Source organism: Oratosquilla oratoria, chromosome 9 (assembly GCF_046742065.1).
Source record: "Oratosquilla oratoria isolate Oo_2021 chromosome 9, ASM4674206v1, whole genome shotgun sequence".
Classification (NCBI taxonomy): Eukaryota; Metazoa; Arthropoda; class Malacostraca; order Stomatopoda; family Squillidae; genus Oratosquilla; species Oratosquilla oratoria.
In genome coordinates this window covers 67,401,384-67,416,339 of record NC_134785.1, presented here as the reverse complement: position 1 = coordinate 67,416,339, position 14,956 = coordinate 67,401,384, and the positions used below count along the sequence as shown (strand labels likewise).

At 40.0% G+C, this 14,956-nt stretch overlaps 1 protein-coding gene across 10 annotated transcripts in view; it reads left to right on the top strand.

Moving 5' to 3' along the window:
- eEF1delta (elongation factor 1-delta) overlaps positions 1–14,956 on the top strand; it is a 33,384-nt gene that overhangs the window by 16,184 nt on the left and 2,244 nt on the right. For all 10 annotated transcript variants that reach the window (XM_076190711.1, XM_076190716.1, XM_076190712.1 and 7 more), the window contains 2 exons: positions 7,010–7,106; positions 14,713–14,882. In XM_076190711.1, coding sequence (XP_076046826.1) covers positions 7,010–7,106; positions 14,713–14,882 — 267 coding nt within the window. The remainder of the gene's footprint in view (positions 1–7,009; positions 7,107–14,712; positions 14,883–14,956) is intronic.

Here is a 14,956-nt window from a genome sequence, read left to right as displayed (position 1 = left end):
TTCTTGGGTACATCATTGCTTTACAGTTCATTATTTTTGTAACGATGTGCATGGTAATTAAGTTATTAGATGTTTTTATCGTATTCTGATTTATAAACAAATTGGGAAGTTTGCTTCAAGAAGACTTGTAGTGTACAAAGAAATACCGGTATTTAAATAGGAAATGTGTGAAATGTGTAGCTTTAGTTTGCTTGATTTTGCCCCTTGTTGAAGCCCCACAAATCGTCATGCATCTTAAAGGCAAGTGACAAGTTGGTAAGCTTTCTATTAGAATTTTTAATTTTGTTGTAGATATTTGTAATTTAGAATGTAAGTTTGGGATTAGCACTGTAGTTGTAGTAGAATTAAGCTGGTAATTATTTTATATTTATTTTTTTATTAGTTTTTTCTTCTTTTCTACTTGTTCTTGTACTAGAATAGTAACTGGGTATAAAGCACCTTTTTGATTCTTGGTCATTGATAAAACTGAAAACAAGATCACTGAAATAATTTATCAACAAATACTAACTGTAGGTTAGGAAGTCTATATGCAACTAAAGAAACTTGCCTAAATTAAGTAGTCATTTATATATGTAGAGTACAGTTTACAAGATGATTAAGAATATCTGCATTTTCTGGTTGCCTTAAGTGACTTTTGGGCTTCTGGAGCAGCAGATTGATTGAATGATCAGTATGTGTAGAAAAAAACTTTTTAAATATTGAGTACTTTTATTATTTCATATTAAGTGTTGAGCATTTTATGCATGCTTACTGTAAGACGAGTTATTGGGCCCTGTGCAGAGACTGGGTACCAGCCTATCAGGGGCACACTTCACAATTATCTACATACCACCCACCACATACTGGCAGGTGACTTGAATGCACATGGCAAAACACTCAACAGCCGATCAAATAGGAAACAAAAATCTTGAACAAATCCCCAACAGCTTAAAATCTCGGCATCCACCCTACTAGACAACCCCCTGCAATATAACCAACAATAATCTTCCCCAAACAACAATGTGCTTACCCTCCCTTCAAACACAGATTTTGGACCCCATACATGATCTCCCCTTGGACCACTTCTCCATAGAACTAGAAGGAAAAATAAAGCCTACATATAAGAAAACATAAACTAGGAAATAAAAAAAAATTGTAACATTGCACAAGAAATAGAATACAACTTGGAAGTCTTACACCTTATACCAGTTCCCATCTATTAAATAGTAGAAGAGATACAGTACTCGACAAAAGATTGTGTTGGGGGGTTGCAGGTGGAACAAATTAGTCCATAAAAGACTGTATTGGGAATGTTTGAATTTTGCCACATATTTGTGCATTCCTCTGCTTCGCACCACTGGTAACCAACCAATACTCAGTGTTTGCATAGTTCCAGTAGTGACAGGTTGTGTAAGTGTTTGCTCCCAACTCTGCCATTATTTCCCGTGCATTTATTTGTGTACTTGTGTTTGTAGCCTTAATATTAGAATATTATTAGAAACTGCCCAGATTATTGCTCTAAAGGAGGTGGTGAGGCAAACTAAGGAAAAATTGCCCCCTACATATGAGTGAGAAACTGATTCTTCACAGGATGGTGGCTGAGGTACACAAGCTTACATACAAGTCAAATAATAGTATATATAGACACTTCACTAAACACACTATTGTTGCTTTCCATAATTTTATGGGTTGAAATGCTATGACACTTCTCGAGGTCTTATGAGGACTACCAGACTACTTTTTTGCGTTGGTATGGTGTCTCACCACTCCTGCCACCTTACAGCATTGCGTCTCACAGCATGGCCACTTAACTTTAAATTGATCCATAATTTTCCTAGCTTGGTTTCTTGCATCCTTTAGAGCAAAAAATACTTTAGTTTTTGATAATGGCAGTGCCTTGTCCATAATAAGACTACAAACACAAATGTGTCAACACCAAGGGAAATTATGGCCGAGTTGGCAGTGCACACTTGCACAACCTGTCACTATTCCAGTCAAGCAAATGCTGAGCTTAGGTTAGCTGCCAGTGGCAAGAAGCAAAGGAAAGCTGTGATGTTACATAGCCATCAACCACTTGTGAAAAAAAAAAACATTTTTTTTTGACATGGGTTTCCCCTTGGAATCCTCTGCAGGTCTTTTGTCCAGTATTATAGCAATACCCATTCAGAGGGCCAGCAAAATATTTTCCAATAGGCCACAGGAATAAATGCAACCACAATTATACAATGGAGGTAGCTGCCCTCAAGAAAGAACTGCTACAACAATTAAAGAAACCACAAAAGAAAAAAAATGGGTTAAACACTCAAATACTGTAGATGGGAAAATGTCAAATAATTTTAGAAAACCATGAAAACTATACAACTAAAAAAAAAACAATCCACTAGCTACTACTGAAGGAAAAATACCTTCACTGAATAAAACATTGCAATCATGAATAACAAATATATCTCTCTCACCCCAACTGTCTTATTTGCAAAATTATGTAATAGGTATGTTTGTCTTAGCTTCATTAATACATACATATACCAAGGCTTTTTCCCCCCTTACAAGGGAGGTAGCCAAAAAGGAAAAGGCATAAAATCATTCCCACCCATTTCATCCCTGAATACACTCCACTCCCCTCCACCCTCCCTCTTATCTTAGCACCTCCTGGATGACGGGTCATCCCTGCACCTTGTCCACTGCCCTGGGTCAGAAGCAGTGTTGCAAGACAGCACATCCACAGCAAGGCCGCTTCATTAAATCGGTGACCCCCCTCTCTGTCCCCCCATGCATAAAAGGAGATGGGGAGAAATCCCTTCGGGCTGCATCAAATTTTGCTCACACGTACTACCTCACCCCCCATCCCACCCATCACCGCCCATTCCACCTCATGCATCACACATCATCCATATACAACCATTCTCCATTCACCCCTGTCTTCTGTCCTCTCCCATCCTTCCTCAACAGACATTCCCCTCTTCCCAGAAGCCCCCTTCACCCCATCCATCCACTTCATCCTAGGACGTCCCCTCATGTTCACTCCCTCCACATCTGCCTTCCATACCTCTTTTACTAGTCTTTCTTCACTCATTCTTTCTATGTGTCCAAACCATCCTAATACTCTTTTCATCAACCCTCTCTCCCAACTCCCTTTCTACCCCTGTTCTCCTCCTCACCTCCTCATTTCTCACTCTATCTAGCCTAGTAACCCCCATCATACTTCTCAGACACCTCATCTGAAACACATTCAAACTCCTTCTCTCTTCCTCTCTTATGTTCCATGTTTCTGCCCCATACATGGGGCACAATCACTCCTTCATATAGTCTCTTAGCATCCATTCCCAAATGTCTATTCCTCATTACTCTTCAATCCACCAAGGCATTTACTTGCTTATCTCAATCTACATTCTACCTCCACCTTCACTCCAACCTTTCCTGCCACATTTGCACCCAAGTATCTAAAACTATCCACTTCCTCCAGTCGCTCTCCCTTAATGCTCACTTCCAGTCTACTGCCACTTTCACCCCTTGTACATCTCATCACCTTATTTTTACCCACATTTATCTTTAGCTTTCTTCTATCACATACTCTCCCAAACTCTGACACCGACTTCCTCAATCCCTCCTCCAATCCTGCCACAAGCTCAGTGTCGTCTGCAAACAACAGCTGGCTCACCTCCCACTTTTCTCCATTTTCTTTAACCATCGCCAATCCCTGACCCACTACCCCTGCATTTACCCCTTGCACCACCCCTTTCATTAATATAGAAAGAAAACAGATTAGAACCATTTTGTAATGTTTAGGAAGTTTATTTTTAAAGTGTATCAATCTGCACAAGAGACCTGGCACAGGCAAGAAACAAACCAAATTTTATAGGTTTAATGACCAGCGTTATTATTTATTTAGAAAGTGATTATAATCTAGTACTTTATGAGACAAGGTAAAAGGTGTAGATGGAGAGATGATAAGGGAAGAGATGGCAGTAAGAGGAAGATAGGCAGAGTATTTTAGGGGGTTGCTAAATGGGGAGAAGGATAGGGAGGGAATGGTTGTTGCAGTGGGAGGTGCTAAGAAAATGACAGTGATGAATGAGGAAAAGTAGGGAGGAGAAAAAAAAAATATTAGGTGAAAGCCATTAAAATAAGGAGAGCAGGTAAGACACCTGGGTTAGATAGGTGTCATGCAGTGTCTGAAGAAAGAAGGTACAGTGATAGTGGACTGGCAGGTGAGGTTGTTTAATGTTTGTCTAAAGGAGGGCTGGAGAAGTGCCTTTATAGTTCTGCTTTACAAAGAAGGAGACAAATGTGAGTAGTAATTTCAAAAGGATTAGCTTGTTGGGAAGGGTTTTGATGAGAGGATTAGGAGAGGAGTAGAGGGAGTAATTGATAATGAACAGTGGGTTTAGGAAAGGAGGGGTTACATGGATCAGATATTTGTGGTAAGAGATGTGTGAGAAAGCTTTAGCAAAGGGTAAGGATGTTTTTTTGGACCTTTATGGATTTGGGAAAGGCTTATGACAATAGACAGGAAGGCACTGTGGGAGGTTTTGCAGATATATAGGATAGGAGGAAAGATGTTAAGGGCATTCAAGAGATTTTATGAGAGTAGTAATGCCTGTGTTAGCATTAGAAATGAAGAGAGCTTGTGGTTTGAGGTAAGGGTAGAACTGTGCCAGGGATGTGTCAAGTCACCATGGCTGTTCAATATATACATGGATGAGGTGGTGCAGAAGGTAAATGCAAGAGTAATGGGACGGGGATTGGAAATGGTTAAAAGAACTGGTGGAAAGTGGGGGTTAAGCCAGTTGCTTTTTGCTTACGACACTACTTGTGGCAGGATCAGAGGGGTGATTGAGGAAGTTGGTAATGGGGTTTGGGAAGGTGTATGAGAGGAAAAAGTTCAAGGTAAAAATGTGGTTAAAAGGTGATGAGATGTACAAGGGGCGAGGATGGCAGCAAGTTGGAAGTGAATATTAAAGGAGAAATGCTGGAGGAAGTGGATAGGTTTAGGTACTTGGGTTCACATGTAGCAGGAAAAGGAGAAGTGAAGGTAGATTGTAGTATGAAAGAAACAAGTGCTCTGGGGGATTTAAAATAGTATAATTGATACTAAGAGGAGATTTTATGAAAGGGTGATTGTACAGAGCACTGTATGGGGAAGATACATGGACCGTGAGAGAGCTTGAATTTGTTTGAGATGAAATGACTTGAGAAGTATGTTAGGGGCTACAGAGTTGGACAGAGTGAGGAACAAGGGGGTGAGGAGAGTGGAGGTGGAAAAGGAGATAAGAGAGAAGGTTGAAGAAAGCATATTGGGATGGTTTGGACACATGGAAAGAATGAGTGAAGAAAAATTAGTAAAAGAAGCATGAAAGGGAGAGGTAGATGGAATGAACATGGGGTGACTGAGGATGAAATGGATGGATGGGGTGAAAGGGGGATTGAGCAAGAGGGGGATGTCTGTTGAGGAAGGGAGAAGGCAGAAGGTAGGGGTGAGCGGAGAATTGTGGTGTATGGATGATACTGTGATGTATGGGAGTGGGTGAGGGATGGGTGGTTTGGTTATGTGTGAATGATATTTTAACAACCCAAGGGGGTTTCTACCTGTCTTCAGTGTTTCTGCATGAAAGGACAGAGAGGGAGGGTTGTCATCAGTTAAATGAAGTGGCCTTGCTGTGGATGTGCTGTTTTGCTGCATTCTTTCTGACCCAGGGTGATGGGTGAGAAAAATGGGAGATAAGCCATTTGTTGTTTGCTGGCAACACTTCTTGTAGCAGAATCAAAGGAGAGAATGTGTGCAAAAGGATAAAGTTGTAGGCAAATATGGGTAAAAACAAGGTGATAAGATGTACAAGGGGAGAGGATGGCAGCAAATTAGAAGTATGAAGGTAGAGAGACTGGAGGAAGTGATAGCTTTAGATACTTGGGGATGCATGTGACTAGGAAGGGAGGGGTGGAGGTAGAATGTAGATTGAAAGCAGCAAGTAAATGCCTTGGGGTATTTAAAAGTGTAATGAGAAAGATGTTTGGGAATGGGTGCTAAGAGTAGGGTGATTGTGCTGACAGCACTGTATAGGGCAGAAACATGGAACATAAAAGAGGAAGAGTAATCTGTGAGATTAAATGTCTTAAGTATGGTAGGGGTTACTAGGCTGGATAGAGTAAGAAATGAGAAGAGCGGGGATGGAAAAGGAGTTGGAAGATAGGGTTGATTAAAGAGTATTGGGATGGTATGGACACATGGAATGAGTGAAGAAGCTTGATAAAAAAAAAAAAGTAGAAAGCAGAGTTGGATTGAGTGAATAGGCGGGGGCAACCAAGGAGGAGATGGATGGATGTGGTAAAAGGGGCATTGAGAAGGGGGGATGTCCGTTGAGGAAGGAAGGGAGAAAGAAGATAGGGGTGGGTGGAGAATGGTTGTGTGTGGATAATACTGTGATGCATGGAAGGGAGTGGTGGGGAATGGGGGGTTAGGGGGTGGTTAAGTGTGAATGATATTTGGACGCAGCCCAAAGGGATTTCTGGCCTTCGAGCCAAAAATTTCATAAATCAATCAATCAACCAAAGGGATTTCTTCCTGTCTTCTCTTTTTATGCATGAGGGAATGGAGAGTGGGGTTGCTGATGAAATGAAGTGGCCTTGCAGTGGATATAGTGTCTTGCAGCATTGCTTATGACCCAGGGTAATGGGCAAAATGCAGGGATGACCCATCATCTAGGAGGAGCCAAGAAAAAAGGGAGGGAGGATGGGAGGGGTAGTTAATGGGAATGGAGTGAGTAGGAGTGGAATTATGCCTTTAGACTTTGGCTACCTCTCTTGTAATGGGGGAAAAAAACTTTGTATATGTATGTAATGTATACAGGGTGTAGCAGATATAAAGATTATTGATGCCATGTTCACATTTTCTTAACCACAACACATCTAAAGTGCTAACTTGGGGTATATTTTATTACAGTATGGCACTGATTATAGTTATTAGGTATAGGTTGTGCTTAGTCACATCTATTTAATAATTTATAATTTTATTGTTACTTTTTCATTCATACAGGGAAGCTCATCTGGGTCCCAAGGCTCTGGGGTTGTCAGTTCTGATGTCCTCAACAGGATAACCAAGCTTGAGGATGAAAATTCTTCCTTCAGAAAGAGTAAGTAAGGACTATTGAGTAAAATATATGGATGGAAACACACACTTGTATCATACACACACACACATATATATATAAAGAAAGATTGTCAAAATTAAAACTAACAACTCTGGAACAAAGAAGAGAAAGAAGTGACTTGTTGACCATCTACAGAATTATGAAAGGTGTAGAAGTATTTGAATGAGATGACTTATTAAATTGGGTCAGGAGAAACAAAAAATGATGTGTAAAGAAACTCAAAAAGGAGTTATAGAAGAGACATAAAAAAAAAAAAAACCCAGCTTTCCCCAGAGTGGTGGATGTATGGAACAGACTAGACAAAACACTAGTCTGTGCAAAAACAATACAAGAATTAAAGAGCAAATTAGGTATGGCAAGATACAGAGACACCACAAACATAGCTCCCCTTCCTGTAAGATGCAACTAGGTAAAAACATGGCGGCGACTCAATGTGACGCTCCTCGAATTGCCTTTTGAGTGACCAGGGGGGAACAATGCTATTTCAGGGTCACAATAAGCACAAAACATTGCTGGTTCCAACTTTAGGATAGTCAGGGAAAATGGTGATTTTCATGACGACAGTGATGTGATTGATGCACTAGATTTGCCTATCATGCAAAACCAAATTAAAATAATTGCAAATGGAAGAAGAGATAGGAGGAAAATAAAGCTACTCAGGGCTATGGTAGACCTAAAATGTCACTAATTTAAACTTTTGAGAAGAGAAAGGGAAAGAAAATAGTGCCCATCTCCAAAGTCACTCACAATAGAAAACACAAGACCAAATTTGATTTCTAGTTTGCTTACATTGCAAACAGTTGTCTTTCATTGCTATGTCTATACTAATAATGAATTATTTTAAAGGCTTCAAACCCAAAAAGGTAAGTCCATTAGAAAAACTAATCAATATAGTACAGAAAATAAATTTGAAAAAAGAAGGTAAGTTCAAAGTTCAATACTCTGCCATAGGGGTAAGTGAAATTCTTACAGAATTGGAAAGATTTAGAGAATTTCCTCACATGATCTGAAAAAAAAAAAAAAAAAAAAAAAAAACTTCAGCAGGGAAAGGAAACAAACCTGGCTCCAAACATGGAGATTGATAAATTAAGAAGGGAAAGAGAAGGAAAATGAAACTTTGATAAATGAGAGAGAAAATCTTAACACCGTGGAGGAAAAAGAGGATAGGCCAACAACAATTGAGAATAGAAGAATAGAGTAACTTTTAAAGAGATCATAGAGCAACAGGAAAAAGATAGGTTGGAAGGAGTAGTTGAGGTTATAATAAAAAAGAAAGAATTTTGTCAGAGATGTTGTAGACAAGTCTAGATGTTTCTTATGCTTTGGATGCCAAGAAGACAATACCTTGTGGAAGTGATGTCAAGAAAAATAAATGCAAATGATTAGGGAAATTGCGTCAATGACTAAGGAAGGTGTAGATGTAACAGACCAGATTGATAGCATGTATAGGTTAGGGAAGTATAAGACAAATTATGCATGTCCAATAAAAATAAGATTCAAATTGCAAGCCATGGCAAAAGAAGTAATCAGCAAGTCTTGGAAGTTAGCACAAGAAATGTTAAAGAATATATGGATTAGGAAAGATGCTAATGAATAGGAATGAACAAAGTCATGGAAACTCTAAGAGGAAGCTAAAGACAAAGTAAGCACTACAAGGAAACTTAGAATAGCATATGCTGATGTTGATGGTTTGTTTTTGGATAGATTGGAGATAAATGACATCTTGAGGATAAATAAGCCTGATATATTGTGTCTAGTAGAGACTAAACTCCCAAAAGATTTTGAAATACAGTTGTGGAAGGACAGATACACCTGGAGAAGAGACAGAGAAGATAAAAAGAGTGGATGAGTAATATTGGTGGTGAGAAGTAACATAAGGTAGAAGAAGCAAATCTGAATTAGAGCAGGGCTGAAGCAGTTCACCTAAAGAACAGTACTAAAGGGCACTAAAAAAGATCATAGTGGCATATGAACACCCCCAAAACAAGGGCTTGGGATGAAACTTAATATAAAAAAATGTTAATGAATACAGCTCTTTTTTCCAAAAGAAAAAATATTGAACAAAGTTGTTGTTGTTGTTGTTGTCGTTCCCTAGACTGTCTGTCCGAGCAGTCCCGTCTCCCCAAGGAAGGCCACAGCCGAAACTGGGTTTTCCCACAAATCCTTTATAGAGTGTATGTTGTGTTGTTTGCGTGCATGATTGTGTATAATGCAGTCTTCCATTATGTGTTGTATGGTATGGGGTGTAGTGTTACATCCTGGGCAGCTGTTCACAACACGGTCGTCCAGCCTCTTCTGGTAGCTTAGAAGTGCTGGGTGGTGACCGCATCGCAGTCTGGCCAAGTGGACTCTGTCCTTTCGTGGGAGAGAGGATTCAGAAGGGTGGATATCAGGGGGTCTGGCATGCAGCAGTGTGTTGTCTTTCAGTGTGTTAATGGAGCGGTGAGTGATATGATTATGAATATGTTTCCGGAGGCTGGTATTTGGTGGTTGTGGAGGAAGAGAAGAGAGTATCTGTGCGTAATAAAGGTCTTTGGGTGTAGTTTTAATGTTTCTTGGTGTGTGTGGGTGTTCTGCTCTGTAGTGTAGCGGGTGTGATGTGTTTGTGGTGGCTGCAGCAAGTGTTTGTGTGCCTCTCATGTCGAGGTGGTCCTTGACTTTGAGGACTTTTGTTTCATGGTGTAAATGGTCTGTAGGTGTTGTATTTATGCAGCCTGTAATTGTTTTTAGGGCTTTGTTTTGTATGATTTGAAGGGTGTTGTGGTGTGTCTCACTGAGATTAGGAGCCCATGCAGGACTCGCATAATTCATCACTGAGCGTATGCATTGTTTGTATATTGTTATATTAGTTTCTTTGTTTTGTCCAAATGTTGTTCCAGTGATTGACTTAAGTGTGTTAAGTCTAGGTGTGCATTTGTTTTTTATGTTTGTGAGGTGTTGTTTGAAAGACATGGATGTATCGTATGTTACACCAAGAATTTTCGGTGTGTTTGTGTGTGGTATTAGAGTGTTGTTGATGTAGAGATGAGGTATGTATTTGTGTTCTTTTGTCCAGTTGGTGAGAAGTGTTGCTGTAGATTTGGTTGGAGCTATTTTGAGTCTGTGATGAACCATGTGTTGAGTGTGTAAAGGTAAGGCTGGATTATTTCTGCAGCTTTGTCTGTGTTACGATGTGTGCATGTGATTGTTATGTCGTCTGCGTAGGAAGAGATTTGTATTTCTGAGGTGTCTGGTGTGGGTAAGTCATGCATGTATAGATTAAATAATGTGGGGGATAGAACTGAGCCCTGTGGTACTCCGTTCTTAATGTTTCTGATGTGCGATGATTGGCCATTATATGACACATGAGCATTCCTGCCTGCCAGATAATTTGCCAGCCATCTTTTGGTGTTATTGTGCATGTCTGTGTTATATATTTTATTTGTTAGGTTGTGGCGGGGGATAGCATCAAAAGCTTTACTAATGTCCAATGTTATAAGAAGTGTTCTGTGGTGGGGCCTATCTGAATTGATGCCATCTAAAATTCTTTGTGTGAGGTTTTTCAGAAGAGTGTTTGTGGAGTGTAGTGAACAAAGTAGAAACATAGTCCTTATTGAAGAATTTAATTGTGGTGAGGTCAACTCGGAGCAATGGGAAGCAAGCAGCAAAGCAGATTCCAGGGGAAATACCCTGTTGAGTACAACAATGGAGAATACAATGAGCCAGTGGGTAAAAAAAGTGACCCGGGTAAGAGGTGATGACATTCCCACAAGATTAGATCTGTAACTAATCAGAGCCAGACATCATCAGCTCCTTGAACCACCTTTGCCCAATAGAAAAAAGTGACCCATGTTACAATTTAATTTTAGGTGGAGGATGAGGAAATAGAGCCAAGGAATGAATCACACAGGCAAGGGAGACTCAATTTTAGGAAAGCAGATTACTTTAGAGTTGAGAAAATTCTTTGAAGGAACTGGGAGGAATTCATGAATACCACTGGAATAAGGAGAAAATGCATTAAAAGATTGCATTGTACCACTTGATTAGAAAAGGGCAAACATGTCAGTTCACAAAGGTGGAAACCAGGAAACACCACTAACAAGCATAATAGTTAAATGATTTGAAAGGATTGTGAAAGATTAGTGGACCAATTATCTTGAAAAGATTAACATTCTAATAGAGTCAGTTTGGCTTCAAATCTGGAAGGTTATGTGTGTCGAACCATTTAAGAGTGATTGATGTGCTGCAAGAGAGAGAGAAGGGTGGGTGGACTGTGTGTACCTGGACATAGAGAAGGCATTTGATAAAGTACCATGCAGTCGACTTATGTGCAAATTTGGACCATGTTGGAGGACTGAGATGCATACTACTAGAATGGATTATAGACTCAAAGGAAAGATACACAAGGACAGTAGTACAGGACAAGATGTCAGGCTGGAGAGCAGTAATGAGTGGAGTTCCACAAGGTTCAGTGCTTGCACCAATAATGTATCTTGTCTATGTTAATGACATGATAGAAGGAACAACAAGCTAGGCCAACATGTTTGCAGATGATGCAAAAATTGTGAGTGAAAAATGAAGAGGACAGTAGAATATTACAAAAAGATCTAGATACTAATTTTGCATGGAGCCAAGAATGGGAAATGAAGTTCAATACCAAAAATACAAAGTACTGGAAATGGGCAATAGCAGCAAAAGGCCAACCTTAAAGGTCAGATATCAACAGATATACCATTCACTAAAAATCATCGAAAAAGTACTTTTTAAAAGCATACAAATAAAGTTTTTACCTATTACAGAAGAATTTATTCAGAAAATTCACTTTTAATTGCGCCTCGCATACCACTTTTCCGAAGTCTAGATATTCAGAATAACAATATTGTTTGTTTGGCAACTGTGACGTCACGAACGCGGAATTCCCCGAACCTTTCACGAAGCGCACGGGTGGAATGTTTCGAATAGCAGACGACGCAATGAAATGAAGACAAAACTGTTTTTTGCCAAATTTGATAAGATGTAGATGGTGGAATTATATAGAATACTGTCAGTATGTTTTTTTATGTACATTAAACTGTAAATACAAAAAATTATGAAAGTCTTGATATCTGACCTTTAAAGGTCAGATATCAAGACTTCCATAACTGGAAGAAGTCCTGGCTCGCCTCCTGCTTAGCACAGTAAAGAGTGTTGGCCTCAACATGGGCAACTGCCGTGGCCTCTGTTTTGATAGAACCAGTGCCATGATGGGAAAGTTTCGCGGGTGTGCAGCTGTGGTAGTGCGAGAATACCCGCTCGCAAAGACGATTCATTGTTTCAGTCATCGTCTCAACCTCGTCTTGACCAAGGCCTGTGACACCAAGGAGGTAAAGCTCGCTCTCCAGACTCCCAGCGAGGTGTATAACTACATCTATTCCTCAAACATGCGCTCGATGAGGTTTACTGAGCTCGTAAAAGACCACACGTCCATGAAGCGGAAGAAGCTGGTCAGCCTCTGCGCTACTAGATGGGTTGAGCGACACGACTCAGTCATTGTGTTTATGGAATTCCTGCCAGTTATTGCCGTTTTTCTGGAGAACGAGAGCAACTCGGACTCGGCGGCGGGACTACTACTAATAGCAACCTGAGAGCCGCGCTTTCTGATTGGTCTCGCCGTCGCTGAGTCTGTGCTAGCTCACACTGTGGAGCCGAGCCAAGCCGAGCCCTGCAGTCCCCTATGGTCAATCTAGTCTCAGCGTATGCTACGATTGGTGATGTGGTGACGCATCTAAACAAGACCCGGGAAGGTGCACTGACCAGCTTCCAGGACATCTTCAAGAAGGCAGAGGGGCTCCTCCAGGAGATCGGTTCATCACACGACACCATTCCTGCACCTCGAGTTTGCAAGCCCCAAAAGCAGCGAGTGAATTTACCCTTCCAGACAGCTGAGGAATATTACCGAAGATCTGTATATGTCCCATTCCTCGACCATGTATTGACTGAGCTGCAGACCTGGTTAGGGAATGATACTATTCCTGTTGGCTTCAAGATCAAGAATCTGCTCAGCAGCGCTGACGGAAATGTTGCTGCTGCACTGGAAGCGGCAAAGGTTTATGAGGCTGACATCTAGACCTTGAGCCTCGTGAAGGCAGAAACAGAGCGTTGGTATTCAACAACAATAAAGTTCGAATCCATTGGAGATGCCCTGGCCCACACCCAGACCCGAATGTATCCGAACCTGGCCAAGCTCCTCTGAGTTTTGATCACTCTCCCAGTCTCGAACGCAGAGGCCGAGCGTTCATTTTCAACCCTGAAGCGACTGAAGACCTACCTAAGGAATACTATGGGTCAAGATCGCCTCAACGGCTTGGCGCTACTCGGCGTTCACAATGAAATCAATATTGAAATAGACAGTGTAATCAATGTATTTGCCCAAAAAAACAGGAGGTTGATGTTCGTGTGAGATCCCATGAACAATGCTGTGTGTTATTAATGTAATTTAGATACTTTTATTAACAGGTTCAGAAGTTCATACACGTTTTTGTTTGTATTTCTGTTTTTTAAAGCTACTTTTATTTTTTATTACTTCCATGAGTCCATGTGCACTAACACTACACACGGATCCTGCAATAATTTCTCTCTATGCGAGAGTATACGCGTGCCAGTGCCTTATCACTGACTAGCACAAGCGTGTAACAATATAAAACGAATATACATTCTATTATATATGTCTAAAATACAGAAAAATCTGAAAAACATGATTAAGTTAAGTATACCTCAGACTTCTGATACATCAGACTACTCAGAGGAAGGAATTTAGGTTAGCCCCCCCCCTCCCCCCTCAAATTTTTATCCTGGATCCGCCACTGGTGGTGCCTCCTGAAACCCTCTCCTTCTGAGCGGCTAATACTTCATAAAAGGGGGGACCAGGTACCAGCTGTACTTTATAATAACATGTGAATGACATAGAATGCATGAAGATTGGCGCAGAGAAAAAAAAATTAAAATGAAAAATATAAAAAATGCAGGGAAATGTATTTTGAACTTCAAAGCTCAATATCTCAAAACTACACTTTTCTCTACATTTTTTCTATCTCCTCCATAACTACTTGGCTGATATTAATGGGGTTTAGATCATTTGAAAGCTGAATAAATTTGCAATTTTTTCATTGTGTCGTTTTTCATTTTTTGTGATAGAAGTCCATTTATTGTATTCTATGTAAAAAAAAAAATGGACATTCAACAAAAACATTCTCCTAAACTAAGAGGAAATTCCAAAAACTGTACAATATTTATTTGGGTATTGCTATAGAGCATTTGTGGTATTTTTTCAGCATGTTCAGCCAATGGATAAATGAGTAGTAGAACATTTGTGATTTAAAAAAAAAAAAAAAAAAAAGTTAATTTATTGTTTTTCAACCAAATTATATGAAAATTGGTACTGAGCATCTCAGTATATATAACATTAAAAATTCGTGAAATTCCGATCATAATTGACGAAGTTTGTTCTCGAGCGCAATGGCCCCTTCAAAGGGTAAAAATGCTGTTAAACTGATGCCATCACTACTACTATTTAGGTTTTCAGAACACCCTATTGTCAAATCAATCTTCAGACATTTATCCTCTATTCCAGCAATATCCACCTTGGAACAGCAAGTTATTGATTTAACAAAACGGTTAGCCGCCATGGAATGTGGTGGTAGTACCACTACTACAAAAGCCACACCAAGCAAAGCACCACAACCTGTACAGGAAGAGGATGAGGATGATGATGATGTGGATTTGTTTGGATCTGATGATGAGGTAATAGTCTGAGATTTCTCTAGATGTTTTAGAAACCGGTTAGACACTGACAGATAATTAGTTTTGATTGATTA